Raw genomic sequence first — 27,722 nt, forward strand, 5'->3', positions numbered from 1 at the left:
TTTGGGTCCCGGTGAAACGAAAAACGAATCGAAACACATTTTTTCCTTCTGCACATTCCTATTGGGAGGTGGCAGTCCGAGGCCTTTGCGTCATATGTGAGGTTGTAATGTGGAGGGATGAGGGGAGGAATAGCTTATTAATGCCTTTTATGGGTTGTGCTTTGCAGAGTTTCTGGGGGTTCAAACTGACAGGGGGTGTGCCTGATTGTGAGCCACTCTTGTTCACAGGGCTCATCAAAGGGTGTCATGGAGGCCGTATAGTGATCATCCGAGTTTACAAGAGAAGAGGATTAGGATACGGTGGTTTGGTAATGGGGGAAAGAGGTGGAATCAATTGTTTGAAGATTTTTCGGGGGCTGTTATGGGAGTAGGGGGTACCGGAAATTATTTTGGTGCATCTTGGGGGAAATTATATTGGGGCCTATTTTTGCAAGGAGTTTGTCACTATGGCAAGAAAGGACTTGGCATGGGATAGGTGGCGATGTCCTTTCATGGATTACAAACTGGCTAAAAGACAGGAAACAGAGAGTAGGATTAAATGGAAAATTTTCTCAGTGGAAGGGAGTGGACAGTGGAGTGTATCAGGGATCTGTATTGGGACCCTTACTTTTCAATATATTTATAAATGATCTGGAAAGAAATACGACGAGTGAGGTAATCAAATTTGCAGATGATACAAAATCAGAGTAGTTAAATCACAAGCAGATTGTGATAAATTGCAAGAAGACCTTGTAAGACTGGAAAATGGAGCATCGAAATTGTAGATGAACTAGGCCCCGCCTTGGAACCTACATCGGGGCGGATAGTCCGCACGTGCACTCGCATAGGGGCATGGCTAGCTGCTTTGACGCCGAGGCCCGGCGTGAGGCCTGGCATGCAGCCGAAGGCCCGGCGATCATCGCTCCGGGATGCCAAGGCCTAGCTGGACTTGCAAGGGCCGCAAGCGAGACAGGACCAGGGCCCGCTGTGGAACCCCGAAGGTCAGCGGTCCCGTGAGCGGGACAAACGCGGGTGGGGCGCGTAACAAAATCGTCAGTTCAGTGTGCTGCAGCAGTCAAAAAAGCAAACAGAATGTTGTGAATTATTAGAAAGGGAATGGTGAATAAAAAGGAAAATGTCATAATGCCTCTGTATCGCTCCATGGTGAGACCGCACCTTGAATACTGTGTACAATTCTGGTCGCCGCATCTCAAAAAAGTTATAATTGAGATGGAAAAGTTACAGAGAAGGGCGACCAAAATGATAAGGGGAATGGAACAGCTCCCCTATGAGGAAAGACTAGGGATGTGAATCGTTTTTTGACGATTTAAAATATCGTCCGATATATTTTAAATCGTCAAAAATCGTTAGGGCCACGATACAATACCAATTCCCCCGATTTATCGTCAAAAAATCGTAAATCGGGGGAAGGGGGAGGGCAGGAAAACCGAAACACTAAAACACCCTAAAACCCACCCCCAACCCTTTAAATTAAATCCCCCACCCTCCTGAACCCCCCCAAATGCCTTAAATTACCTGGGGGTCCGGAACGGTCTCCTGCAATTGAATCGTGTTGTCTTCAGCCGGCGCCATTCAAAATGGCGGCAGCCATAGACCACCAACACGCGGCAGGAGATCGCTCCCGGACCCCCGCTGGACCCCCAGGGACTTTTGGCCAGCTTGGGGGTGCCTCCTGACCCCCACAAGACTTGCCAAAAGTCCAGCGGGGGTCCGGAACGACCTCCTGCAGTCGAATCGTGTTGGTCTATGGCCGCCGCTATTTTGCGCCGCCATTTTGCAAAATGGCGGCGCAGAATGGCGCCGGCTGAAGACAACACGATTCAATTGCAGGAGACCGTTCCGGACCGCCGCTGGACCCCCAGGTAATTTAAGGCATTTGGGGGGGGTTCGGGAGGGTGGGGGATTTAATTTAAAGGGTCGGGGGTGGGTTTTAGGGTGTTTTAGTGTGCCGGTTTTCCTGCCCTCCCCCTTCCCCCGATTTAGCTACGGACCGCCGCTGGACCCCCAGGTAATTTAAGGCATTTGGGGGGGGTTCGGGAGGGTGGGGGATTTAATTTAAAGGGTCGGGGGTGAGTTTTAGGGGGTTTTAGTGTGCCGGTTCACGATTTTCACGATTTTCACGATACTCTAAACACCCAAACGGCGACGATACGATTCCCTCCCCCTCCCAGCCGAAATCGATCGTTAAGACGATCGAGGACACGATTCACATCTCTAGGAAAGACTAAAGAGGTTAGGACTTTTCAGCTTGGAGAAGAGACGGTTGAGGGGGGATATGATAGAGGTGTTTAAAATCATAAGAGGTCTAGAACGGGTAGATGTGAATCGGTTATTTACTCTTTCAGATAACAGAAAGACTAGGGGGCACTCCATGAAGTTAGCATGTGGCACATTTAAAACTAATCGGAGAAAGTTCTTTTTCACTCAACGCACAATTAAACTCTGGAATTTGTTGCCAGAGGATGTGGTTAGTGCAGTTAGTATAGCTGTGTTTAAAAAAGGATTGGATAAGTTCTTGGAGGAGAAGTCCATTACCTGCTATTAATTGTTGACTAAGAAAATAGCCACTGCTATTACTAGCAACAGTAACATGGAATAGACTTAGCTTTTGGGTACTTGCCAGGTTCTTGTGGCTTGGATTGGCCACTGTTGGAAACAGGATGCTGGGCTTGATGGACCCTTGGTCTGATCCAGTATGGCATGTTCTTATGTTCTTACGTGTCTAATTCAAGGGTGGGTTGGTCAGATATTAATGTGAGATTTAAATTGAAGAGTGAGCCTCTCTGGAAGCATGGGGTTAAGAAAGTGAGTAGACAAATTGGGAGATGGGTGGAGGGTCAAGGCGGTTTCTGGGTGAGGCACGAGTGGGTGTGGGTGAGGCACGAGTGGGTGTGGGACGTTTATGAGGGGTTATATCGGGCAGAATGAGTCCATTTGTCGGAAGTGAGGTTGGACTTGTTTAACAACACATTTCAGAAGGCTCTGGAAAGGTTATTGAATTGGACTTTGTAGGACCAGTTTGGGGGTACAAGGGCAACTGACATTGTCCTTGTTTTGTAGCTGAAACCTGAGCCCAAATTGGCAATTGTTAATGTTGTAAGTAGTTAAGGGGGCAATATGAGGGGGGGGGGGGGGGGGGTTTGCTGCTGCATGAGGCGGCCGGTGAGCAGAGGGGGCAGCTACTCAGACTGTATATTTGCCCTCGCTGGGATGTGGGGGGTGGCGAGGAGCATGGAATATGTGAAGGACTGTAAGTATGCCACTGGGGGGTGTGGTGGCTTCCTAGCAGAGGGGATTGAGGGGACGGAGTGTATAAAGGATTATGATCTCTGTATCATTCCATTCCATACCATCAATGTACACTGTTACCTCTAATTTTACTTTACTTTTATTATTTTGTAATTGTTTTCTTCCCTCTTGTTCACTTTGGCTGTCTTTTTTTTTTTTTCTAGTGCCTGCTCCTTCCTGCAGCCATCAGCTAAGAGTCCTATGCCGGGGGGGGGGGGGGGGGAGTGGAGTCTGCTTTCCTCCAGAGCTGCCACGGGGGAGCAAATTTTAAGAGGGAGATATTTTCTGCGCACACACCCTTTCCCCATAGACTTTATTAATATAAAATTTAAGAAATGATTTCAACCATAACCACACAGCAACCTCTGCCGCTTTCTCTCTCCCTTCCCTGAGTCCCCACGTTCTCTCTCTTTTCTCCTCTACGGCTCTTGTTTCTCCCTTCCCTCCAGGCCTCCCTCTCTGCCGTCTCTGGCTCTGCCCCCTTCAGCAAGCTCTCCCGCCGTCTCCCCAGCCAGCGCAGTACAGGAAGAGGCAGATCGGAAAAAGGGGTTGCCGTAGGGCGGTATCCAAGGCCTAGTCTGTGCCCCGCCTCTTCACCCCACCGCTTCCAATCAGAATGCAGGAAGGGAAGGGGGCGAGACGCAGCCCAGTTGAGTGCTAGGAGGTGTCCACCCCGTCTCCTTTCAAAACCGGAAGTCCTACAGTCCACAGGAGGTGGTGGTAAGTCTGCTGCTACGGTGTTATTGCTAAGGCGATTAAGAAAAATAAAACAAAACAGATTTACTCTGTTACTACTATTAAAATAGACACAAGTAGCACTTGGGTTTCTGCAGGAGTGTGGGAGATAGTTTGCAAAACCAGGAGTTTGTTTCCGAATGTGGGAGATTTGACAAATCTTCAGTCTTTTTGAACCTGATGGAGGCCTTTAGAACTGTGAATGCTAATTTTGTATAATTTTGCAGTGCATCTAGCAACTTTCTCACTGTTCTTGACGTATTATTATTTTGTAAATGTTTCCTTTTGCTCTTTTATGTTAATCATTCTGTATATTTGGCAACCTGTAAAATTGTCAAGCCAATAAATCTGAATCGAAATCTAAAATTTCCATCGGGTTCTATACAGACTGAGCATGCTTGGCAACTGAAAAGAGTGTGTCTGGTTTTTTGCAGTGACCGTCTTCTTGGAGCTCTCTTCTGATAATATATTCATTCCCACTCACCTACGCCCAAGCCTTGAAGGAGGTTGATGTGGTTAGGGACAGGGTACAAGGCATTCTGAACTGGGGTGGGGACCTACTGCAAAGTATATGCAATATTGCCTGCAGGATGGGAGGAATGATCAATAGATGCTGGCTGTCAGGCTTTCAGCAGTGACTGGCGCCTGGTAATATGTCCTGTGACTGTTCAGGATAGCAGTCTTGAGGTTTTTGTGTGAAGAGTAGAAAGTCTAACAAGAGCAGAGCCTCTGAGAGTGTGAGGGCACTGTTAAAAGGCTGGGGAAGGACTGGCAGCAAGTTCAATAATTTTACATGTTTATGCCAGCCCACTGGAGGGGGACACTGTGAGCAGCATCATAACAGTAGATATAAGAGGGTGTGTGTGTATCTGAGAGAGTGTGTTTGTAGGTGATTAAGAACATAAGAAAATGCCATACTGGGTCAGACCAAGGGTCCAGCATCCAGTTTCCAACAGTGGCCAATCCAGACCATAAGAACCTGGCAAGTACCCAAAAGCTAAGTCTATTCCATGTTACCATTGCTAATGGCAGTGGCTATTCTCTAAGTGAACTTAATAGCAGGTAATGGACTTCTCCTCCAGGAACTTATCCAATCCTTTTTTAAACACAGCTATACTAACTGCACTAACCACATCTTCTGGCAACAAATTCCAGAGTTTAATTGTGCGTTGAGTAAAAAAGAACTTTCTCCGATTAGTTTTAAATGTGCCCCATGCTAACTTCATGGAGTGCCCCCTAGTCTTTCTACTATCCGAAAGAGTAAATAACCGATTCACATCTACCCGTTCTAGACCTCTCATGATTTTAAACATCTCTATCATATCCCCCTCAGTTGTCTCTTCTCCAAGCTGAAAAGTCCTAACCTCTTTAGTCTTTCCTAATAGGGGAGCTGTTCCATTCCCCTTATCATTTTGGTAGCCCTTCTCTGTACCTTCTCCATCGCAATTATATCTTTTTTGAGATGCGGCGACCAGAATTGTACACAGTATTCAAGGTGCAGTCTCACCATGGAGCGATACAGAGGCATTATTACATTTTCCGTTTTATTCACCATTCCCTTTCTAAGAATTCCCAACATTCTGTTTGCTTTTTTGACTGCCGCAGCACACTGAACCGACGATTTCAATGTGTTATCCACTATGATGCCTAGATCTCTTTCTTGGGTTGTAATACCTAATATGGAACCCAACATTGTGTAATTATAGCATGGGTTATTTTTCCCTATATGCATCATCCTTGCACTTATCCACATTAAATTTCATCTGCCATTTGGATGCCCAATTTTCCAGTCTCACAAGGTCTTCCTGCAATTTATCACAATCTGCTTGAAATTTAACTACTCTGAACAATTTTGTGTCATCTGCAAATTTGATTATCTCACTCGTCCTATTTCTTTCCAAATCATTTATAAATATATTGAAAAGTAAGGGTCCTAATACAGATCCCTGAGGCACTCCACTGCCCACTCCCTTCCACTGAGAAAATTGTCCATTTAATCCTACTCTCTGTTTCCTGTCTTTTAGCCAGTTTGCAGTCCACGAAAGGACATAGCCACCTATCGCATGACTTTTTACTTTTCCTAGAAGCCTCTCATGAGGAACTTTGTCAAATGCCTTCTGAAAATCCAAGTATACTATATCTACCGGTTCACCTTTATCCACATGTTTATTAACTCCTTCAAAAAAGTGAAGCAGATTTGTGAGGCAAGACTTGCCCTGGGTAAAGCCATGCTGACTTTGTTCCATTAAACCTTGTCTTTCTATATGTTCTGTGATTTTGATGTTTAGAACACTTTCTACTATTTTTCCTGGCACTGAAGTCAGGCTAACTGGTCTGTAGTTTCCCGGATTGCCCCTGGAGCCCTTTTTAAATATTGGGGTTACATTTGCTATCCTCCAGTCTTCAGGTACAATGGATGATTTTAATGATAGGTTACAAATTTTTACTAATAGGTCTGAAATTTCATTTCTTAGTTCCTTCAGAACTCTGGGGTGTATACCATCCAGTCCAGGTGATTTACTACTCTTCAGTTTGTCAATCAGGCCTACCACATCTTCTAGGTTCACCATGATTTGATTCAGTCCATCTGAATCATTACCCATGAAAACCTTCTCCATTATGGGTACCTCCCCAACATCCTCCTCAGTAAACACCCCGAAGCAAAGAAATCATTTAATCTTTCCGCGATGGCCTTATCTTCTCTAAGTGCCCCTTTAACCCCCCGATCATCTAACGGTCCAACTGACTCCCTCACAGGCTTTCTGCTTTGGATATATTTTAAAAAGTTTTTACTGTGAGTTTTTGCCTCTACAGCCAACTTCTTTTCAAATTCTCTCTTAGCCTGTCTTATCAATGTCTTACATTTAACTTGCCAACGTTTATGCTTTATCCTATTTTCTTCTGTTGGATCCTTCTTCCAATTTCTGAATGAAGATCTTTTGGCTAAAATAGCTTCTTTCACCTCCCCTTTTAACCATGCCAGTAATCGTTTTGCCTTCTTTCCACCTTTCTTACAGGTCGATACAGTAAAGTGTGCTCCATCGGAGCGCACTGTCAGCCTGCTCTGGACGCGTGTTTTCCCTTACCCCTTATTCAGTAAGGGGAGGAAAACACGCGGCCCACCCGCGGCACCTAATAGCGCCCTCAACATGCAAATGTATGTTGATGGCCCTATTAGGTATGCGCGCGGGATCCAGTAAGTAAAATGTGCAGCCAAGCCACACATTTTACTCTAAGAAATTAGCGCCGACCCAAAGGTCGGCGCAAATTTCTTCCGGCGCCAGGAAAGTGCACAGAAAAGCAGTAAAAACTGCTTTTCTGTGCACCCTCCGACTTAATATCATGGCGATATTAAGTCGGAGGTCCCCAAAAGTAAAAAAAAAAGTAAAAAAAATAAATAAAAAAATTTGAATTCGGCCCGCGGCTGTCGGGCCGAAAACCGGACGCTCAATTTTGCCGGCGTCCGGTTTCCGAGCCCGTGGCTGTCAGCGGGCTCGAGAACCGATGCCGGCAAAATTGAGCGTCGGCTGTCAAACCCGCTGACAGCCGCCGCTCCAGGCCAAAAGGAGGCGCTAGGGACGCGCTAGTGTCCCTAGCGCCTCCTTTCCCTCGTTTGCACCGCGTCACCTCATTTGAATACTGTATAGCTCGCACCGGCCAAGGGCCGGTGCGTGCGCCAGGAGAGCGGGCGTTCGTCCGCTCTCCCGCGGTTTTACAGTATTGATCCGTTAATGTGTGGAATACATCTGGACTGTGCTTCTAGAATGGTATTTTTTAACAATGACCACGCCTCTTGGACATTTTTTACTTTTGTAGCTGCTTCTTTCAGTTTTTTTTCTAACAATTTTTCTCATTTTATCAAAGTTTCCCTTTTGAAAGTTTAACATGAGAGCCGTGGATTTGCTTACTGTCCCCCTTCCAGTCATTAATTCAAATTTGATCATATTATGATCACTGTTGCCAAGTGGCCCCACCACCGTTACCTCTCTCACCAAATACTGTGCTCCACTGAGAATTAGATCTAAAATTGCTCCCTCTCTTGTTGGTTCCTGAACCAATTGCTCCATAAAAATGTCATTTATTCCATCCAGGAACTTTATATCTCTAGCATGTACCAATGATACATTTACCCAGTCAATATTGGGGTAATTGAAGTCTCCCATTATTACCGCACTACCAATTTGGTTAGCTTCCCTAATTTCTCTTAGCATTTCACTGTCAGTCTCACCATCTTGACCAGGTGGACGGTACTATACTCCTATCACTATACTCTTCCCCGACACACAAGGGAATTCTACCCATAAAGATTCAGTTGTGCATTTAGTCTCATGCAGGATGTTTATCCTGTTGGACTCTATGCCATCCCGGACATAAAGCGCCACACCACCTCCTGGGTGCTCCTCTCTGTCATTGCAATATAATTTGTACCCCAGTATAGCACTGTCCCATTGGTTGTCCTCCTTCCACCATGTCTCTGAGATGCCAATTAAGTCTGTCATCATTCACTGCTATACATTCTAATTCTCCCATCTTACTTCTTAGACTTCTGGCATTAGCATACAAACATTTCAAAGTTTGTTTTTTGTTTGTATTTTCATTCTGCTTTTTAATTGATAGGGATAAGTTAGAATTTTTTTAGCTCAGGTGAGTTTTTAGTTACAGGCACTTGGACTATTTTTCTAATTATTGGAACCTCATTGTCGGGATGCCCTAATTCTAATGCATCATTAGTATCCTTTGAAGATACCGCTCTCCGAACCATGCGCTGCTGAGCGACTGTCGGCTTTCCCCTTTGTTCTAGTTTAATAGCTGCTCTATCTCCTTTTTAAAGGTTAGTGCCAGCAGTCTGGTTCCACCCTGGTTAAGGTGTAGTCCATCCCTTTGGAAGAGACTCCCCCTTCCCCAAATGTTTCCCCAGTTCCTTACAAAACTGAATCCCTCTTCCTTGCACCATTGTCTCATCCATGCATTGAGATTCCGGAGCTCTGCCTGCCTCTGGTGACCTGCATATGGAACAGGGAGCATTTCAGAGAATGCTACCCTGGAGGTTCTGGATTTAAGCGTTCTACCTAAGAGCCTAAATTTGGCTTCCAGAACCTCCCTCCCACATTTTCCTATGTCGTTGGTGCCCACATGTACCACGACAGCCGGCTCCTCCCCAGCACTGTCTAAAATCCTATCTAGGTGACGCGTGAGGTCCGCCACCTTCGCACCAGGTAGGCATGTTACCAGGCAATCCACCAGCATTGACCCAGTGGAGAAATCAGCTTCACCAAGTGTGTGTCTCTATGAGCAATATGTGGAAAATATTGATCTACATAGAAAGAAAAAAAGTCTTCTTAAAGATATGGGATCTCTATTTACAGTGTTTGCCCCACAGGGTTAGAAGTTTAGTGCTTGCAGATTACTGAGGATAGAGTTGTACCTGTATCAGTAACTGGTTTGTTTAAGGAGGTTATGAGCAAATGGAGTTGGAGCTCTCTATAATGTGTGACTTTGGAAGGGGGGGGTGGGTAGGAGAGGATTTGGGGGTTCTGTTTTGAGGCAGTATAATTCCATCACAATGACAGCTACTGAGAAGTGTCAACCAGTGGCTTGATAAGGTCTGTCAAAACCAGGTGTTTTCCATCAAGGGCTTTATGCTCTTCGTAAATTGGCAGATTTTAAACTCTTCCGGAAACACGTAAAAGCAGCTCTTTTTAGCAAAGCTTTTGCTTCAGTTTGCTTTTATGTTCTGTTAGTGTAACGTTGATGTTTTATTCTGTAATCCGCTTAGAATAACAGAATAGAAGAATTTTAAATAAAATAAAAATTGATAACAGATTTGAACTACACACACACACACACAAGGGAAAGGAGAAAAAACTACATGATAGTGATAACAGTAAAATATAATTATAGGGTACAGAAAGGACACTATTTGAATCGCTGACTTTCCCTGCCCAACACTGTTGCTACTAACTTTATTATGTTAACCCTGTATAGTTTAAGATTATCCTTTGCTAGTAACATGACACCCCCATCATAATTATTCTCTTTATGTTGTATTTATTTCTATTGTTGCCTAAGAACCCCTTTCATATACACATATTTCCAGTGTATAGTGTTGCAGACAGCAATTAAGTTATCCCCTGTATATTGTTGCTTAGAGTAATTAATTACATATATCGTTTGTATATTTGTGTTCCATTTTCTGTTATTGTTTTTGTTTTCTGTTATTGTTCTTTGTAAGGGCTATACCCACAAGTTATTAGTTGTATGTAAACAGATACGATGTGCGAACGGCTATCGGTATATAAGAAACTCCAAATAAATAAAAAAATAAATAACAAGGACAGTACCCAGGTTCTGATGCCAGTTCTTATTGTCCCTATGCAGATTATATTTCTGACCTGGTGGTAGGATCCAACATATTTTGCTGCTACAGTTGTTTAAATTATCAAGAAGGCTGCTCACCCCGTAAAAATGTTGCTAGCAGTAATTTTATTATGGATTTGACAGTTGCTTGGTTTTGATTGTAAATATTACTGCCCTTTAGCATAAGGCTTAGAGGACACTGGCACAGAGCGGCAGTCACTACTGTAAGAAACTTGCTGAGCAGACTGGATGGACCATTTGGTCTTTTTCTGCCATCGTTACTGTGTAACTATATATGCTTCTATGCTCATTCTTTTGTGGGAAGACTATGATTTTTCTCTTAGTTTTGGGAAATGTGTGTATCTCTGATGTATTTTGCACGGTACAGGAAAAAATGTCAGTTCCTACTTCTCCAGTGTTGCATTGTTCTCCTGTTAGTTCTGTTACAACTTGTTATATTTATTACCATGTTATAATGTAAAATATTCTTATATCTATTTAATACCATGTTATAATGTAAAATAGGGCTGTTATCACCCTATTCCTTTAGTTATCTGGAAACCGATGTGATATCTCGATCGAATGTCGGTATACAAAATAAATAAATAAATAAATAAATTAATTAATTAATTAATTGCATGTGGTCTGGCTGCTTGGGGTTTCCAGTTCAGCTTTTGTCTGTATATTTCTGTTTCTAATGTGTAGTCACTTATTATTATCTGCAAGGGTCTGTCTGTTTTGCAAGGTTTTCTGCTACCATTTGCTACGTTCTGTGTAGGAATCGGAACAAGCTGGACTGCTCCAATCTTTGTCCAGTTCTTGCTCCTGCCCCAGCGCAGTCAGTTATTGATGTAATCAGGGACAGTCCCAGTGATTCAGGGGCCCTGGTGCAAAAGTGAGGGATGGAACCCCCCCCCCCCCCCCCCCACATACACACACTTTCTTTATTCCCACCCATCCCACTCTGATCAAGAATAAAAAGACTCATTTTCACAACATATGTCCCTTCAATAATGCAGCCCAATTTACGTTATGAGGCTCCAGTACAACACTACCTGCCCTCCTCCCTCACACACAAAAACACCACTGCCATTAGTGGTGGGCAGGGGGGGTGGATGAGAAGCCCCCCCCCCCCCAACGTAAAACTTCATCACACAAAAGATGTTTCCTACCTGTGGCTGTCTCCTAGTCTCTTTTGTAGATGACAGTGTCTCCTAAGCATGCGGTAGGAGCAATGACTTCAGGGGTGGTGGAGGGATCCCAGGCAGGCAGGCAGCAGGCTCCAGCTACTAAGGGTGCCCCTGCCCTGGCTTCGGTGGCCTCAGGGCTGGTGGGGGTGGCTCCCAGGCAGGAGAGCCATGGTGACAGGTGGGGCCTTCCGCGTCCCACCCAGGAAGGCTGCGATGGGAAGGAGAAACTCCCAAGTAATAAACTGCAACTTTAATCTTTTCTTTGTTTGTTTTGCTATATGTTTATGACACACACGTATCCATTTTAGCAGTGAACAAATGTTTTGTAAAATACAATAATTTTGAGGTTCCGATATGATGATTTTGTGTTTTAGATCTAGCAGTACTGCACGGGAGAGCGGGCGGTGGTGGAGCTACTGCCGATGTGCTAGAGGTGCCTGTCTCTGTAGAGAATGAACGTCCCTTGGACTGCCCTACTGCTGCTGGGTCTCTGGACAGACTGGGCCCAAGCTCTAGACAATGGACTTGCTCTCACCCCACCCATGGGCTGGCTGCACTGGGAGCGCTTCCTCTGCAATACAGACTGTGCTAAGGACCCACACAACTGCATCAGGTACAGGCACGAGGAGAGTGGGCATATAGGATGGAGCAATTTGCAGGGGGGGCTATCAGAATGGGATAGGGCCTGCTGTATAAACCTAAGTAATGGGTTACCAGATGTCCCCAGTTGGGGGGATGGGTGGGAAGAGGGAGCCATGAGAGATCCAAGGGGCGAACAGAGGGAGTTGTGCAATCCACTCCTTTTCCCTTTGGAAGGAGAACCCAGGATGAAGAGAGTGAGATGGAGTGGAGGGAGGGAATGAGGATTAGATGGGAGAAGACCAATGGAGGGAGAACTTGAATTGAGCTGGATGAATAAGAGAGAGAGGACCAGGGATAATGTGGCTGGGAAAGAAAGGATCAGGGATTCAGCGGGTGGAGGGGGAGGGGAGAAAGAACCAGGCTTTGATTTGGGGAAAGGGGAGAAAGGAAACTGAGGTTTAAGCTGGGGGGGGGGGGGGGGCAGGCATGGAGCTCAACCTAACAAGGGGAATAGGAGGGATGGATAAAGCATCCAGAGGAGAAAGAGTACAGACTAGGTCTATGGCTAGGGTGGCAACATTGGGGAGGGCAGCAAATTTGCTGCTCCCCCACTGCCCTGCAGTCCTGTGCCTTCCTTGTTGCAGCCGTCGTTGCCCTCTCCCTCTAGACCTCGGCTCCAGCAGTGATCCTCGGAGCGCAGGGAGCATGGGTACTAAGACTGCGCTCATAGATCTCGCCCCCCCTTTGGGCTTCCTTGCAGAGGGCAAGGTCTGTGAGTCCAGACTTGGTCCCCACATGCACAGCGCTTTGATGATCATTGCGGGAGTCCAGATTCAGGATGGTACTGGCACTGAATCAGAAAGTATTAGTATCCACTGCGGAAGAAAAGAGACAAGACTTAAAAACATTAAAAAATGTCAAGCTACATTATTAAGCCTAGCATTGTCGCCAACAGTTGCCAATCTGGTAGATCCTAATGGTAAATCCATTCCCTGTTAATCACTGCCATAGGAAAGGGGATGATGATCCCCAAGTCTCTCTGGCTAATAATTAATGGGCCTGGCCTCCAGAAATCTGTCCTAACCTTGTTTAAACTTGGCTGTAGTAATATGCTTTACTACATCCTCTGGCAACAAATTCCACAGCTTAATTCTGCATTAATTAAAGAAATACTTTCTTAAATTTGTTTTAAATCTGCTACTAATTTGTTTCATGAAATGATAACCATAGCTAGAGTAGGGGCAACTGGGCATATTGGATGGGCCAAATGGTCCTTTTCTACCAACAATCTCTGTGTTGCTATGATTAAAACTTATCAAAGCCAGAAACCACTGCAGGTCTTAACCTACATCCTTTATGCTTGCCAGGAAGTGCCCTCAGCTGAAGTCTCATATGGAACTTAAAAACGAAGTTTTAAACATAAACATGCACACAGAAAATCTATTTTATAATCTAATCTTGAATTCTACTTGGTTTCACCCTCCGTAAACCAATTTAAAACACTGTGGAACGGGATTTAAAAGAAATGACTGGATCATCCAGGGAAAGTGTCCTGGTATCAACTGGGATGAAATTTACATTCAAGCCGAGAAAAACATGTGACCACTCCAAGGTTTAAAACTTTACGGCTGACTAAAACTAGAGCAGTGGCTCCTCACCTGTGGAATTAACTTAAAGATATACATGACTGGCTCGTATGCCGTCATCATTTAAAAACATGTTGGATTTATTTTGTCAGATTGCAAATACATTTTTTCTGTCGCCTTGTGCTGAGTTAGGCTGAGTGTTGAGTAGTTTTTCACATAGTGATCAGGACTTTGTCAGGCATTCAATTGGCAATTACTTTATATCCCACCAGACCAGTCCAGATAATGGATTTAGCCTGCCTACCGGCAGATGGGGATAGAGAACAACTAGATTGGCAAACCAGTCCTATATAAGGCCCCATGCAGCTTGAAGCTCTCCAGGATTCTCTGTCTCCAGCTGATGGTAGATGTGCAAGATCCATGCAGCTGTGGAAGTCTAAGAAGAAATTGCTCCTGGGGGTCGGGCCTAGTGGTGGCCTCTGACCAACGTTGATCCTCTGGCTCTGGGGGGAGTGAAAGTCTGACTCCCTCTCCCTTTCCCTTTTTCCTCCTACCACTTCTTTAAAAAAAAAAAAAGAGGATATTTGGAGCCAGGTGGTTTAAGTGCAGCTTAGCTTGCAGGTTTAGGCCTTTGTTTGCTTGGGTAGTAAAGTTGTTATAAAATTTTAAAAAATGGAGAGAGAAGACGAATCGAAGCATTGGGCCAGCAATCAGAGCACTTCTGTCTCTTAATCCAGAGTAATGGAGAGGGGATCAGAGAGGCAGCACCTCCATGGCCCATCAATGGCCTGTGCTCCCTATGCATTTTTTGTTTTGCAGTGCCAGAGCTTCTTGCATAGTTGGACCACACAGAGGCTTACCTCCATATTCCCATATGGCCAGACCACCTAAGATTCCTCAGGTTTGGAGTTCTGGGAGAATAGGTACAGTTTTGGGCAATTCCATTTGGATTGATCACAGCTCCTCAATCTTTTTTCCAAGATAATTGTGGTGGTGTATACAAATCTTCACAAAGAAGCATTTTGGTTTTCTACTACCTCAATGACTGTTTGATTTGGCCAAAGTAGTTAGAAGAGAGCAGAACAAATATAGCTTGGGTGATATGACTCCTCCAAGAGATCAGATAAAGTTTGCCAAAAGCAAGGGATCTCTGGAGTGGTCTCATCCCATCTCATGGTTCCATCCCAGTCCCTGGAGTACCTGGTGGCCTTTTTTGATATGTGGAAAGATAGAGGTTAGATGGCATTGGAGAGAATTTCCAAGCTGCAGATTCAGGTTTGGAATCTGTTGTCAGTCTGGTCTTCCAGGATTTGGAATTACTTGCAGTTTCTAGGTTCGATGGCAGCAGTATTGGACTTAATTCCTTGGACAAGAACGCATATGAGACCACTGCAGAGATCCCTTCTTTTGTGTTGTAAGGTGAAACTTCCATTCCAAGATGAAGTTAGAATCAGTCTGGCTTGGTGGCTAGATGTGTAAAACTTGTCAAGAGAAGTAGAGTTGGAATCCCCCAGTTGGATAAAGGTGATAGATTCCACTCAGGAGCAAGTGTTCAGTTTCAAGGGCTGATTATATTGGATGACCCATCTCCATTTTGTTTTATGGCTTGGCTGTTGAAAGGAGAAGGCTGAGGTGTACAAAGGCTACTTAGAGGAGGTCATAGTTGTTATAGGCACAGAAGTGGTCCATCTCACTAACCTATGTCAGAGTGTGGAGAATGTGGTTTGGATCACCTCTGTTGATCTTGGCCTTTTCATAATCTGGTTTGCAGAAAGATTTGATGTCGAATTCTCTCAAGGTTCAGGTGAAAGCGATTTGCCTGTAATAGGGGCTGGTGAAGGATGTCTCTGACAGTTCATCTGGACATTTCGTGCTCCCTGAGGGAAATAAAACACCTCTCCTGGGACCTCATCTTGGAACTTTGAGCCTTGTGTTTGATTCTGTTTAAACCCTTTAAGAGGAACATTGATCAAGGACCTACATTTAATTAAAAAAAAATTTTTTTCAATTTCAATTTACATTCCACCCTGCCCCAGAAAAGGACCTGGAGTGGTTTACAACATAGTAATCATAGCATATACATCAAATATGCAATCAAACATGTACATCAAATAACGAGTATCACAACAATATATACAAATATATAATAACATGCAGCATAAATAGCAATAGCTACCCCTTCCCCACCTCTCTTCTTGCAAAGGCCACTTGGTGTACCCAGTCTATCCATTCGTGCCTTCTTATTGTGCTGTCACAGGTCATACTCATTATTTCTGTTTTAAAAGGAGAATCGCTTCCTTCTCAGAGAATTACCACTGTGGCATCATAGTAGCTTGAAAAAGACTGTGATGAGCTATCTTTTCAGCGAGGTGCATATCTGAGTTGCAGGCACTCCTTTGTAGAGAGCCATTTCACAGAAAGGAATGGCCATTCGTATGGCACCATCCTTTTTGCCAAAGGTGGTCTCTGTTTCACATGATTCAAACGATGTCTGATATCCTTTAAGAAGGAAGATAGAGAATCAGAGGGAGCTTCTCTTTCTGGATATGAGGAGAGCTCTACCGCTTGCTAACTTTTTTTCCTTTAGCCCTACCAGACCAGTCCAGGTTCCCACCTAGATTTGCTTTATCATGCATATTAGAAGAGATGTCTGCCTAATAGTTTCTCATGGGGATTTAGAAATTAATGTTTCTGGCTTACTGGTTTTAAGCCCTCAGTTGGTGGGGGTCCAGAAATACTGCAGAGCTGCAGGTTGCATGGGGTCTTACATAGAGCAGGTTCAACAATCTAGTTCTCCTCTATCTCCATCTGCTGTTAGGGAATCACAATCAATGCATCTAGACTGGTCTTGTAGGACTTGAGCAAAGAAATTAGCAGGTAAGATCACATTTGTTTTCTTGGTAGTCCTGTCTTGTTAGAGAGACATGGGCTGAGAAGTCTGAACATGTGAAGGAGGCAACATGGTACCACTTGATAGATTCAGTTGCTGGCAGTGAGTGTATAACTCTGAGTGATGATTGGGAGGGGCAAGGAAGTGATTGTTAGGTTTTTATGTGGAAAAGAGAGATTATTATATAATATACTGTATGTTTAAATAAATGACTAAACTAAACCATTGAAGAAATGTACAAGCTGCTTAATTACTGTAATATAAGTTAAGATGCAGTCAGGGTGGCACCTAAACCAGATCATACTTGGCAGGATTTATTTTAATTTGAATTATAATTTCCATTCCATTACAATGGCAGACATCTAAATCCTCCCTCTTCAAAATTAAGTAAAAGTACGACTCATCCCTCTCAATAGGGTAAACCCCCATCTTCTTATCAGCAAATAAAATGATCCCATATTAGTAAAAACCTCTTAAACTGAGATTATAACAAAATCAAAATCCACAAGAATCTAAACAAACAATAATAATAATATTAATATTATGATTCAGCCTGTGGCAGGAGCCACAGGACGCCTCTCCACATCTCTCCCTTCTTCCTTCCATGGCTGGAGCCGCGTGGGACTCTCCATGTGGCCCAGAGGCCGCCGACATGCTCGTCACGTGGCTGGAGCCACGTTCCTGCATCTCTCGCGGTCCAGAGGCCACTGATTCGTCCCTCATGTGGCTGGAGCCGCGTTTCTACATCGCAAGTGGCCCGGAGGTCGCCGAAGTATTCCCAATGCAGCTGGAGCCGCGCTACCACTTCCCCTGCAGCCAGGAGGCAGCCGACAGTGTTCCCATGTGGCCCAGTGGCCACCAACCTTACCTTGTACCCTCCGGGAGAAGGGCCTATCATCCCCGACCTTGCCCGGAGCCTGGAGCCGTCTGAGACCATCCTCCTGCGGCTGGGGAAGCTGCCTTCAGTGTCGGCCCTGCCCTGAGGCCTAGTTCCAGCGTCTGGGCCTGCTTCTCCTCCTCGCATCTCAGCAGGGTTGAGATGCGAGGAGGAGAAGGTCCTGAACTTCCTGTTTCCTCTTAGGGGGTGAGGCCACATCTTCCTTCCCTTCTTAAAGGGACAGCGAGGGAGTATCCACTTCTGATGTCATCAAGGGAGTTGCCTCTTCAGCCCTACAAAAGGGGCTTGTCGTCATTCCTTCCTTGCCTTCGCAAGGAGCCAGTCCTCCTTAGGACGTCTCGTTTTCAGCTTCTCAAGGCACTTCGTTCTATGTGGGACCCCTTGTCTTCATCTCCCCTAGGTCTCTCGTCTCGTCAAGTCTCTGTGTTCCAGATGTTCCGACCTTCCGATGTCTTCCGTCCAGATGTCGTCCATCTCCAGATGTCTTCTCATCTTGACCTTCATTTCCAGATGTCTTCACGTATCATGATCTTCTTCTCCAGAGGTCATCATGTATCTGGATTTTTTGCATTCTATCCCTGTCCTTGGCAGCGCAACCTCCAGAGTTCCTGGCTTTTAATCCTCCTTGTACTGAGTCCCGCCTCAGTGTTCCTTCACCGAGTTCTGCCTCGGTGATCTCGGCTCCGAGTCCCGTCTCCAAGCTTCTCCTTTTTCCTGAACCATGTCTGGGTCCTTTGGAGTCCATTGAGCTTACCTCCATCCATGAATGAACTCTGCTCTAACCTGTCCGTTGGCGTGGTCCACGCTTGGCCTTGATTGGCTGTGGAGGGTACGCCTCTGTGCAGGCCTCGCCGGAGTCTTCGCCCTGGATCTTCTAGCAACCTGTGTTGGGAATCATCAGCGTGGTCCGTGACCTGCTTTAATTAGCTGTGTAGGGCGCGTGGTGTGGCAGTACCTACACAGCATTGTGGACACTATGACTCTTTCGGAGTCCTCCTTAGTAACCAATTCTGAGTCCTATCTCAGACCTTCTCTTCAGCCATCCGGAGACCTCTTTTACCCATCTGAGTTCCGTCTCAGATCATAGTCTTCAACCATCCGAGTCTTGTCTCACCTTCTTCAACAACCTGAGTCTCATCTCACCTTCTTCAATTACCTGAGCGGGGAATCACCAGCGTGGCCTTGACTAGCCCTGTCTGGCTGTGTAGGGCGTGCCTACAAGCGTGGTCCTTGACTAGCCCTCATTGGCTGAGTAGGGCGCGTGATATGACAGTACCTACCCAGTACTCTCCAAACAATACAAGTCTTCATCTTAACCTTCAATTTTCTTCGTGAAACCCTCACGTTCCCCGTTTTCAAGTCTTGATGTCCTCATCTTCTGACCACTGTGTGCCCTGTTGCAGTTGCTGCTCCTGTGCGGCAGGTCCAAAACGGCTTGGAGTAGTTGGAGGACCACTCATGAGACCAACATTGCATTGTTGGGTCTCTCTCTGCTGTGTACAGGTTCGGCTGTGGTCAGGGTATTCATTCTTCCATCTTCAGCCCATGCTGGGGCACCCCTCACCTGCCTCTGCGCTTGCCGGAGCTCCTCTGCGGCTGCGTTGGGGCTCAGGGGCACACGAAAAACCCATGAGATGGGATCGCTATCCGCGTTCCCACAACAATTAAAGATAAAATATCAATACAAACATTGAAACTCATCATAATAATCTTGGCTGATTATAATGCACGATTTTCATAAACATATTTAACCATAGTACATAGCATAACACTTCAAATATCCTTCTAAAATTCAAATCCTTCGCTGTTCACAGCTGGAACATCTAAAAGCACAAAGCTCTTATTGCGTCATATGGAAATCCCCTGCAAATGTTCGGCTGTGACCCGACTCGTACATTGAAGGAGGCAATATTCAGACCATCCAGCATGGAATGAAGATTTTGGGCACGCTTTACCCCCAGGCTTTGACTCGTTTTCAAAGGGAAAACACGTGCCGTCCGTCTCCCCCCCCCCCCCCCCCATTTGAAACTTGTCATGGGTACAAAGTATACACGGTCACTTGCCTTTTTTTCTGCGGGTAGACTTTCAGTGGAAAAGCAAGTGGGAAGATTTGAAAGCTCCGCCTACGCTCGTACTTCTCATAGTATAGCTCAGAGTAGATGTGTCGTCTCACAACATGCACGTGTTCAGCTGCCTGCAGGGTGGGCAACTTTCAGACTTCTGATTTGCAGTGATGAAATGCTTTTTACCCACGTAAGTCATTTTGGAAGCTGTCTTTTGTGTCTAGAAGGGAATGTATAGAAATAAATAATGAATGCCTTTTGTATTGACAGCCCGAGGCTTGTTTTTCTCCAGCTGAGAATTGATTTATTTATTTTTCTCTCCTGGTTATGAATTTCTGATTTGACTGGGTTTGGTTTGTCCCCCCCCACCTCAGTGAGCAGCTGTTTATGCAGATGGCAGACCTGATGGTATCGGATGGCTGGAAGGAGGCAGGGTATGAATACGTCTCCATTGATGACTGCTGGCTCGCAGACACAAGGGATGCCCAGAACCGGCTCCAGCCCGACCCAAAGCGTTTCCCCAGCGGGATCAGTAAACTGGCTGATTATGTAAGTAAATGGGGCCTGTTCTGTCTGTCTGTCTGTCGTGCGTGTGGAAAGGAAAACTGGTAGGATAAAAGGTGGGGGGAATGGGCAGGGCCCGGGCAGGGCTTCTTTGATTTTCTGGTAGAAATTTATAAAAGGAAGGGCATTCGAAGAGGGAGGTAGCAGGGAAAATTAAGCATTTTGATTCAAATAGATGGAGTCTGCCTGCTAACCAGAAATCACTGGAAATTGTTCTGATACCTTCTTAGTTTCATGGCTGTAGACCGTGCATTGAGACTATTTTCCAGAAAAGTCTGGCTCAGCCTTTTGGATCTGGACTTTCCTGTTCCTCATCTGTGCCCATGGGCAAAAGCTTGAATGTAATTCAGTGTGCAGCAACTTATTCCAAATGGCATCTCAGATAATCGTTATGCCGGAAGGCACATTTGGCCACCTCGGAGAGAGAAGGGGTGGGGGTGGGGGGGGGGTTCATTGCTGCTGAAGAGCCTCTGGTCACGGGAGAGACGGGAAAAGCAGCAATCATAATAATAAACGGCCACACGCGCGAGCATCGTGGACTTTAGAAAGCTGCAAAATACGTGCGTATGTACCCGGAAAAGGGGCAGGACATAGGCAATCCGGGACAGGGCCCAGACTTACGCTGTAACTATGAATTTTAAAAAACGAAACCCACATCACGCATACACTGGATCTCCGCGTAACTTTACTGCCGCTCCTGATGAGGAGCAAGTCTGGAGGTCTCAAGTCGTATGACTTACAGGAAAGGGTGAGGGGGGGGGGTCCAGGTCAGCTGGGCAGCATGTAGGGTGAAGAACCAGAGGGATCCGAAAGACCTCGCTATTAGCTGCACAAACTGGACGAATTGAAAAACTGGGAATGTGCCTTGTGTGAACCAGCTTTAAAATTTGCTGACATAAGCGCGTAAAACCTGACAAGGTCCTTTGGAAGACACATGCACGGTAGCTGTGCCCGAGTAACCTCTCATAATTAGGAGCCTACTTATGCGCGGCTGGTGCATTTTAAAACATACACGCGTTAAGTGCATGCGCGATTAAAAATTCTAGCATATGCTCACTCACTCGCCAATGCATGCATGTATGGGCGCAACACACACTCATTTTAAAGTTAAACTGTTCCTGTTCATACCCCAGATCAGGACGAGTGGGTTTTGCATCTCTACCAGCAGATGGAGGCAGAGAATAAAAACTTTTCAGGCACTGCTACAAAACCGAGAGCGCCACCTGCAGTTCCTCAGTATTTCTCTGACTCCAGCAGATGGTAGAGGAGTAAAACCTCTTTCATAATAATATGAAAGAGGAAACCTTCCTCCCACAGGTGCTAGATTCCATGCAGGACCATCCTCCTGGTAAAGCAGGGCATTGGTGGCCCTTCTGCCTAGACCTTTAGGAGGGTTTGATAGCCAGTGGCACTGACTCCCTTGTATTCTGCCTCTTCCTCCCCTCTATGGAAGCTCCAGTTCTCTCCAGAGCAAGATCAGCTAAAGGGAAGAATTTTCTATTTAATTTGTCTGTCACTGCTTTAGGTGCATGATCATTTTAATAAAATCTAAAAAAAAAATAAAAAAAAATAGCAGAGGCATTGCTGGAAGCAGCTTGGTGCCACTGGACAACAAGGGACCTTGTGCAGTCATTTTCCCGTGGTGCGGGAACCAGTGAAGGAATTTTAACTGCACGGAGGGTGAGAAAATGTTTCAGGCACATTTGTTGCTTCAGTTCCCGTCAGCATTTAGGCTCAAGCTGGTTGCAGTGGGGTGGCGCAGGATGCGCTACCCAGCCCATGAAGGCCGGAGGGTGATGGTGGAATCGTCTTCTTTCGGTGCTTGTGCAAGAGCAGAGTCCTGGTCTGCCGTGGATGTCACTCAGGCAGCTGCAGGCTGCTTGTGACTCTCGAGCAGACTTGCTGATGGCAGGATCGGCGGCCATTTTGGAAGGGCTCCCACATTGCAGAGCTCTGCAGGGGAGGATGCTACAGATAACCCTGCTGTTGCCTCATGTTGGGGGGGATTCTCAGAGAGAGACGGAGTCGTTCTAGCCATGCCTGCAGGACGGGAACTGAGGGAAGAGAACCTTTTTTCGCTGGAGTTTTTCCTTAAGCACAAGGCCTTCTTAAACAAGAGAGGTGCAAAATTGTTATTTATGAACCTTGAGCTTTTCAGTGGGGAATTGTAATTATGCCATATGTGCCAGTCTATTGCCAGTGGGAGTGTGGGGGAGGAATGAACAAGAGACAAGGAGGTTTGTACTGCTATGCAAAATATATATGGGGCTAGGGAGAAATTTGTATACTTAAAAGAACCTATTTGCATATCATTGCTCGGTATACATAAGGATCAGAAGTATGCTAAGTGGTTATCTGTTCATTGTTTTCAATAAAAAGTTCAAGCATAAAACAAACATCTTTAAATCTGCCTTCCTGTCTCTTGCCCCTTTGTAATGCATCTTTCTTAGATTTTTGCGAGCTTCTCTCCCTTTCTTTTGTGTTGCTTTTTTTTTCTCTGTGATCTCAGGTCCATTCAAAGGGCCTGAAGCTGGGGATTTACGAAGACGTTGGATGTCAAACCTGTGCTGGCTTCCCTGGCAGTTCTGGATTCTATGAACTCGACGCTCACACCTTTGCCAGCTGGGGAGTTGACCTATTGAAATTTGATGGCTGTAACTATGGCTCTTTGGACCTGCTAGCTGAAGGTAAGGAGCTAAAATCAGAACACAGTGATGTGTTCAGTCCTTTGGGAAAGTAGATGTGAGGGCTGTCCCTTTTCTCGATCATCACCTTAACTATCAAATTACAAATTCAGAGAATTAAATAGATACTAAAGAGCCTTCCCCTCCTTTATCTTTAGTCTGCCAGACAAGGAAATCTGCTCTTTGATTACCTGGCATGATGGGGTTTACTCTTATCTCATTCAAGCAGGCCACTGGCACTTTGACCCACATTGGTACCCCAGTTTTATATCTACTGCAAGGTGTGACTGTATCTTAGTGGGTGGCACAGCCTCCTCCATGTCCATCATCTGTGTCTTTCAATGGAGCCACAAGCCCTGTGGTCAATGTGGTCATCCATTTCTCTGGTGCCCCTTGCCCACCATGCACTGTCTCCCCAGTGGGGGATCCCTGTCCTCAATTAACCCTGTATTTTTCACAGAACTGTATTAGAAAGATGGTAAGAAGGATTTCTAAGCATGGGATTTTAATTCTGATTATCAGTGGGGATCTATCTAGAATCTGAGTGGTGGCAAGAGATTGCTCTTCTAGGTACTTGTAGATGTCTGCAATTGCTTATGTTGACATGGTAACCAGAAACCAAATCTCCCTGCTCCTCTGTCCCACTTCACACACCAACAGTGCAAGAGCTGAGATTTTGGAACGAGTGACCTCTTCTTCAGTATCCCCATTTCCAAAGTTTTCAGTTGTAATGAACTGTGATATATTGTGTTTTTCTTGTTTAGGTTACAGGAACATGTCACTGGCACTGAACAAGACTGGCAGAAGCATTGTATATTCTTGTGAGTGGCCCGCATACATGAAGCCTTTCAAGCAGGTTAGAATATCTCCAAAATCCCTGTAAGTACCCAGGTCAGCCAAGACTCCTGGGATTTGCCTCCATTCCAGCAGATGGAAACAGAGAATGTTTTGGTGACACTGCCATATAACCTGGTGTGCCACCTCCAGTCCCTCAGTATTTCTCTCTCTCCAACAGTGGGTAGAGTGCAAAACATGCAGTCTGGAAATTAGTTAAAAAAAAAAAAAAAGAAAGAAAGCTAGAGAGGGAAAAGTAAAGAAGAGGATTTCCTCCCAGAAGGTTTGACAGGTCCTGGTGGGCCCATTTCTTCTGGTCCTGAGGTGGGCAAGCAGGGGGTTGGGGATCCTTATTTGGCTCAATCCTTTTGCCGCCAGGGGTAGATAGCTGGTGGAGCCAATTCCCTCACCCTCTGGAGGACATCCAGAGCCTGCTGCCCAGCTTCAAGGGGAAGTGTCCTTAAGCTTTTAAAGTTTAAAAAAAAAAAAAGTCATTTTTTTTTTCCTTTTGTTGCTTCGCTTAACTGGGGGCAGATTGCAGGCAGCTGGGCAGGAGCTAGGCTGTGTCAGCTTTCGTCTTCGGTGTCCTCTGAGCAGCTGTCGAGGCACGCAATCGAGCTAGCAAGGACTATGCTGCGTGGCAGCCGGGGCTCCACGTGCGGCGATGCACGCGCCTTTCCAGATCCAGCATTTGTTCTCGCTGTCTCTCCAGAGGAGAGGACAGCTCGGGAACACTCGAAAAAGTATTGGGGAGGCATCATGAGACTGCAGGGCTTGCAGGTGATGCCAGCGGACCCCTTCCCACTTAGTGCAGGAATGGCGGCCATTTTTACTTCTTTTGCGGCAGCCTCTGAAGGTGGGGGGAGGGGGGATCTCCTTCAACTACTGTCCCTGGACAATCGGAGTCCCACAGAGGACTGGGGACCCGGGATCCTCTGTCGGAGGAAGATGAGGACCTCCTAGGGGAGGATCCTGATGATCCTGCAGTTTTTTCTTCCGATTTTGTTCTGCTGCTGCATAAGGCGTACTTCACCAGGAAGGCCATGGGGCAGCATCTTTCCAGGCAAGAGGGTCCATAGCCTAACGAAGTCCAAAGTTTTGTAGGCCAGTGGTGCGGCTAGGATTCGGCTAGTCCTTGGTAAGTCTGCATATTCAGTTACTGTGGACAAGGCCTCGGGGGATTTAGAGGGGGAGCCTCCAGTGCAGGACTCTCCTGAATTGGATTCATCTCTGGAGGGTCAAGATCCGGACGAGAGGCGGGGTCAAGCCTCAACTATTGAAGGGGACAATTCAAAGGTTGTTCGTCTTTTCCATAGAGAAGAACTGTGGCCTCTGGTTCCCTGTATCCTTGAGGAGCTGGGAATTAAGGTTCTGCGAGAAGAATCTGATCAGGAAGAGGTGGAACCAGTCATGGATGGCTTAAGAGGTCCAGTGAAAGCCTTCCTTTTCCATAAATCGATGAAGAAGTTAGTGGTTAGGGAGTGGGATACTCCAGAGACCAGTTTGAAGGTTGGTAGAGGAATGGATAAATTATATCTGTTACCAGAGAGACACGCTTGAATTGTTGAGGCTGCCAAAAGTGGATGCCTCAGTGTCTGATTATGAAGAAAGTTCTGCAGCACTTAAAGATTTGCAGGACAGGAAGTTAGAAGTCCATCTCAAAAAGATCTTTGACGTGTCTGCTCTGGGCATTTGTGCTATGGTTTGCAGCAGTTTTATGTTGTGTGTGGTCTATGCTGGGTACAGCAGCTGCAGGTTGTCAAAATAATGTCAGCGTCAGAGGCAAAACAGACCAAGCAGCTGGAAGCCGTGGTGGCCTATGGAGCAGATGCGTTATATGACCTCATCAGAACATCCTCCAGGACTATGATGTCAGTGGTCATGGCTAGGCAGCTCCTTTGGTTGAAGAACTGGTCGGCGGACATTTGGTCTGTGTCTCAGTTAGGCAGTTAGGGGCAACTTTTAAAGGGAAACTGCCTTTAAAGGGAGGACTTTTAAAGGGAAACTGCTTTTCAGAGAGGACTTAGAGGAGCTCGTAAAGCATATGGGATAGAAGAAAGGGCATAGGTTGCCAGACGATAAGCTGAAGAGTAGGAAAGGCTCTTTTTCTATGTAACTCTGCTTTAGAGTGAATCGGCAGTTTCAGCAGAACAGGGCTTTGGGAGGAGCCCAGAGACAAGGCACTGGGAGGCAACAGTTTTGGAACCAGTCCTTTCGAGGCCAAAAGCCAAACAGAGATGGTCCCAACCAGGGGGCATGTGGATCCAAGTCCACCCAATGAATTGAGGCCAGTCCACTCCTTGATGCCAGTCACAGGGGGTCAACTGACATTTCTGCGAGGAGTGGGCCAGGGACACGATTAACCAGTGGGTCCTAAGTGTGATAAGACAAAGATACACTAAAGGACTTGTTCATGGTCTCTCCTTGTGCTTCTGTAAACAAAAGGCAGGTGGTACAGGAAACCATCAACCGCTTACAGATGCTGGGAGCCTTTGTTCCCATCTCCAGAGGAACGAGGGATGGGGAGGTATTCTATTTATTCTGTGGTCGCAAAAAAGGAAGGTCTTCCGCCCAATTTTGGATTTAAAAAAGGTGAGTGTGACTCTCAAAGTTCCTCATTTTCGGATGAAGACCCTGTGCTTGGTAATTGCAGCGGTGCGCAGTTCTTGGCCTTTCTAGATTTGACCGAAGCATACTTACACATAGCAATCTGGCCAGATGCAGGTGGCACACCAGATGCAGGTGGCACACCAGGTTCATGATTCTCCGGACACATTTTCAATTTTGCGCCCTTCCATTCGGGTTGGCGACTGCTCCGAGGACCTTCACCAAAGTGATAGTCTTGGTGGTGGCTGCTCTCAGGAAATAGGGCATTCTAGTTCACCTGTATCTGGACGATTGGCTTATTCAAGCAAAGTCAGAGATTCTTTGCAGACCGTGGCATTGGTACTGCAGCGGTTAAGATCCCTGAGTTGGGTAATGAATCTGTCAAAAAGTCAACTTACACCTACTCAGGTATTGGAGTTCCTGGGATGCACGTTTCGATACCAGGATTGGGAAAGTGTTTCTTGCCAAGGAATGCATTTGCAGACTGCAAAGACAGGTTCACAGCTTGTTGGAGAGAGCAGTTCCCAGGGTATTGTATTACCTGCAAGTTCTCGGCTCCATGACTGCCACGTTGGAATTAGTTACTTGGGCGTTTGCTCAAATGAGACCTCTGCAGAGGGCATTGCTTTCCCAGTGGAATCCGTTGTCAGAGTAGTTTCATCTAATACTGCTGCTTATGGAGATAGGCAGGTCCAGTCTCTCATGGTGGCTTCGTCGGGACCATTTAAGTCGGGGTGTAGACTTGGAGGTTCCAAATTGGATAGTAGCCACCACCGATGCTAGTCTTTCTGGTTGGGAGGCTGTGTGCCAGACTCAGTCAGCTCAGGGCTGGTGGATAGAAGAAGAGGTGTCATGGTCTATCAATTGCTTAGAGACTAGAGCGGTGCAGTTCGCACTGAGTGCCTTTCTACCTCTCTTATGCAGGCAGCCGGTAAGGATTTTGTCGGACAATTAAACAACGGTGGCTTACATTAACCAACAGGATGGTACCAAGAGTCGGGCGGTGGCTGAGATGGCCCAGGAGTTAATACGCTGGCAGAGCAACACCTGGAATTATTGGCAGCTTCTCACATAGCCGGGATAGACATTGTGCAAGCAGATTTTCTCAGTCGTCGACAGCTGGATCCCAGGGAGTGGGAATTGTCAGAGGAAGCAATGCGGCTTATCCATCACAAGTGGGGCATGCCCCACATGGACTTGATGGCATCTCAAAAGGAATGCCAAGGCTCTGCAATTCTTCAGTCACAGAAGGGAACACGGAGCAGAAGGGGTCGATGCCTTAGTGCTCCCATGGCCGCAAGAGGTTCTCCTGTACGTAGCTGCTGGTGGGCAAAGTGTTGCGGCGAATAGATTCATCCAGGAGACGTGATTCAGGTGGCTCCAGAGTGGCCTCAAAGGCCATGGTTTGCAGATTTGATCAATCTAGCGCTGGGCGGGCCACTGC

General features: G+C 46.1%; 1 protein-coding gene across 1 annotated transcript in view; it reads left to right on the forward strand.

Annotated features, from left to right (window-relative positions):
• Window positions 1-3,862: 3,862 nt before the first annotated feature.
• GLA (galactosidase alpha) overlaps window positions 3,863-27,722 on the forward strand; it is a 46,218-nt gene continuing 22,358 nt past the window's right edge. The window contains exons 1-5 of the mRNA XM_029607370.1: window positions 3,863-4,008; window positions 11,945-12,183; window positions 19,964-20,138; window positions 22,663-22,840; window positions 23,602-23,693. Coding sequence (XP_029463230.1) covers window positions 12,023-12,183; window positions 19,964-20,138; window positions 22,663-22,840; window positions 23,602-23,693 — 606 coding nt within the window. The 5' untranslated portion in view covers window positions 3,863-4,008; window positions 11,945-12,022. The remainder of the gene's footprint in view (window positions 4,009-11,944; window positions 12,184-19,963; window positions 20,139-22,662; window positions 22,841-23,601; window positions 23,694-27,722) is intronic.

This window comes from Rhinatrema bivittatum, chromosome 6 (genome assembly GCF_901001135.1).
Source record: "Rhinatrema bivittatum chromosome 6, aRhiBiv1.1, whole genome shotgun sequence".
Classification (NCBI taxonomy): Eukaryota; Metazoa; Chordata; class Amphibia; order Gymnophiona; family Rhinatrematidae; genus Rhinatrema; species Rhinatrema bivittatum.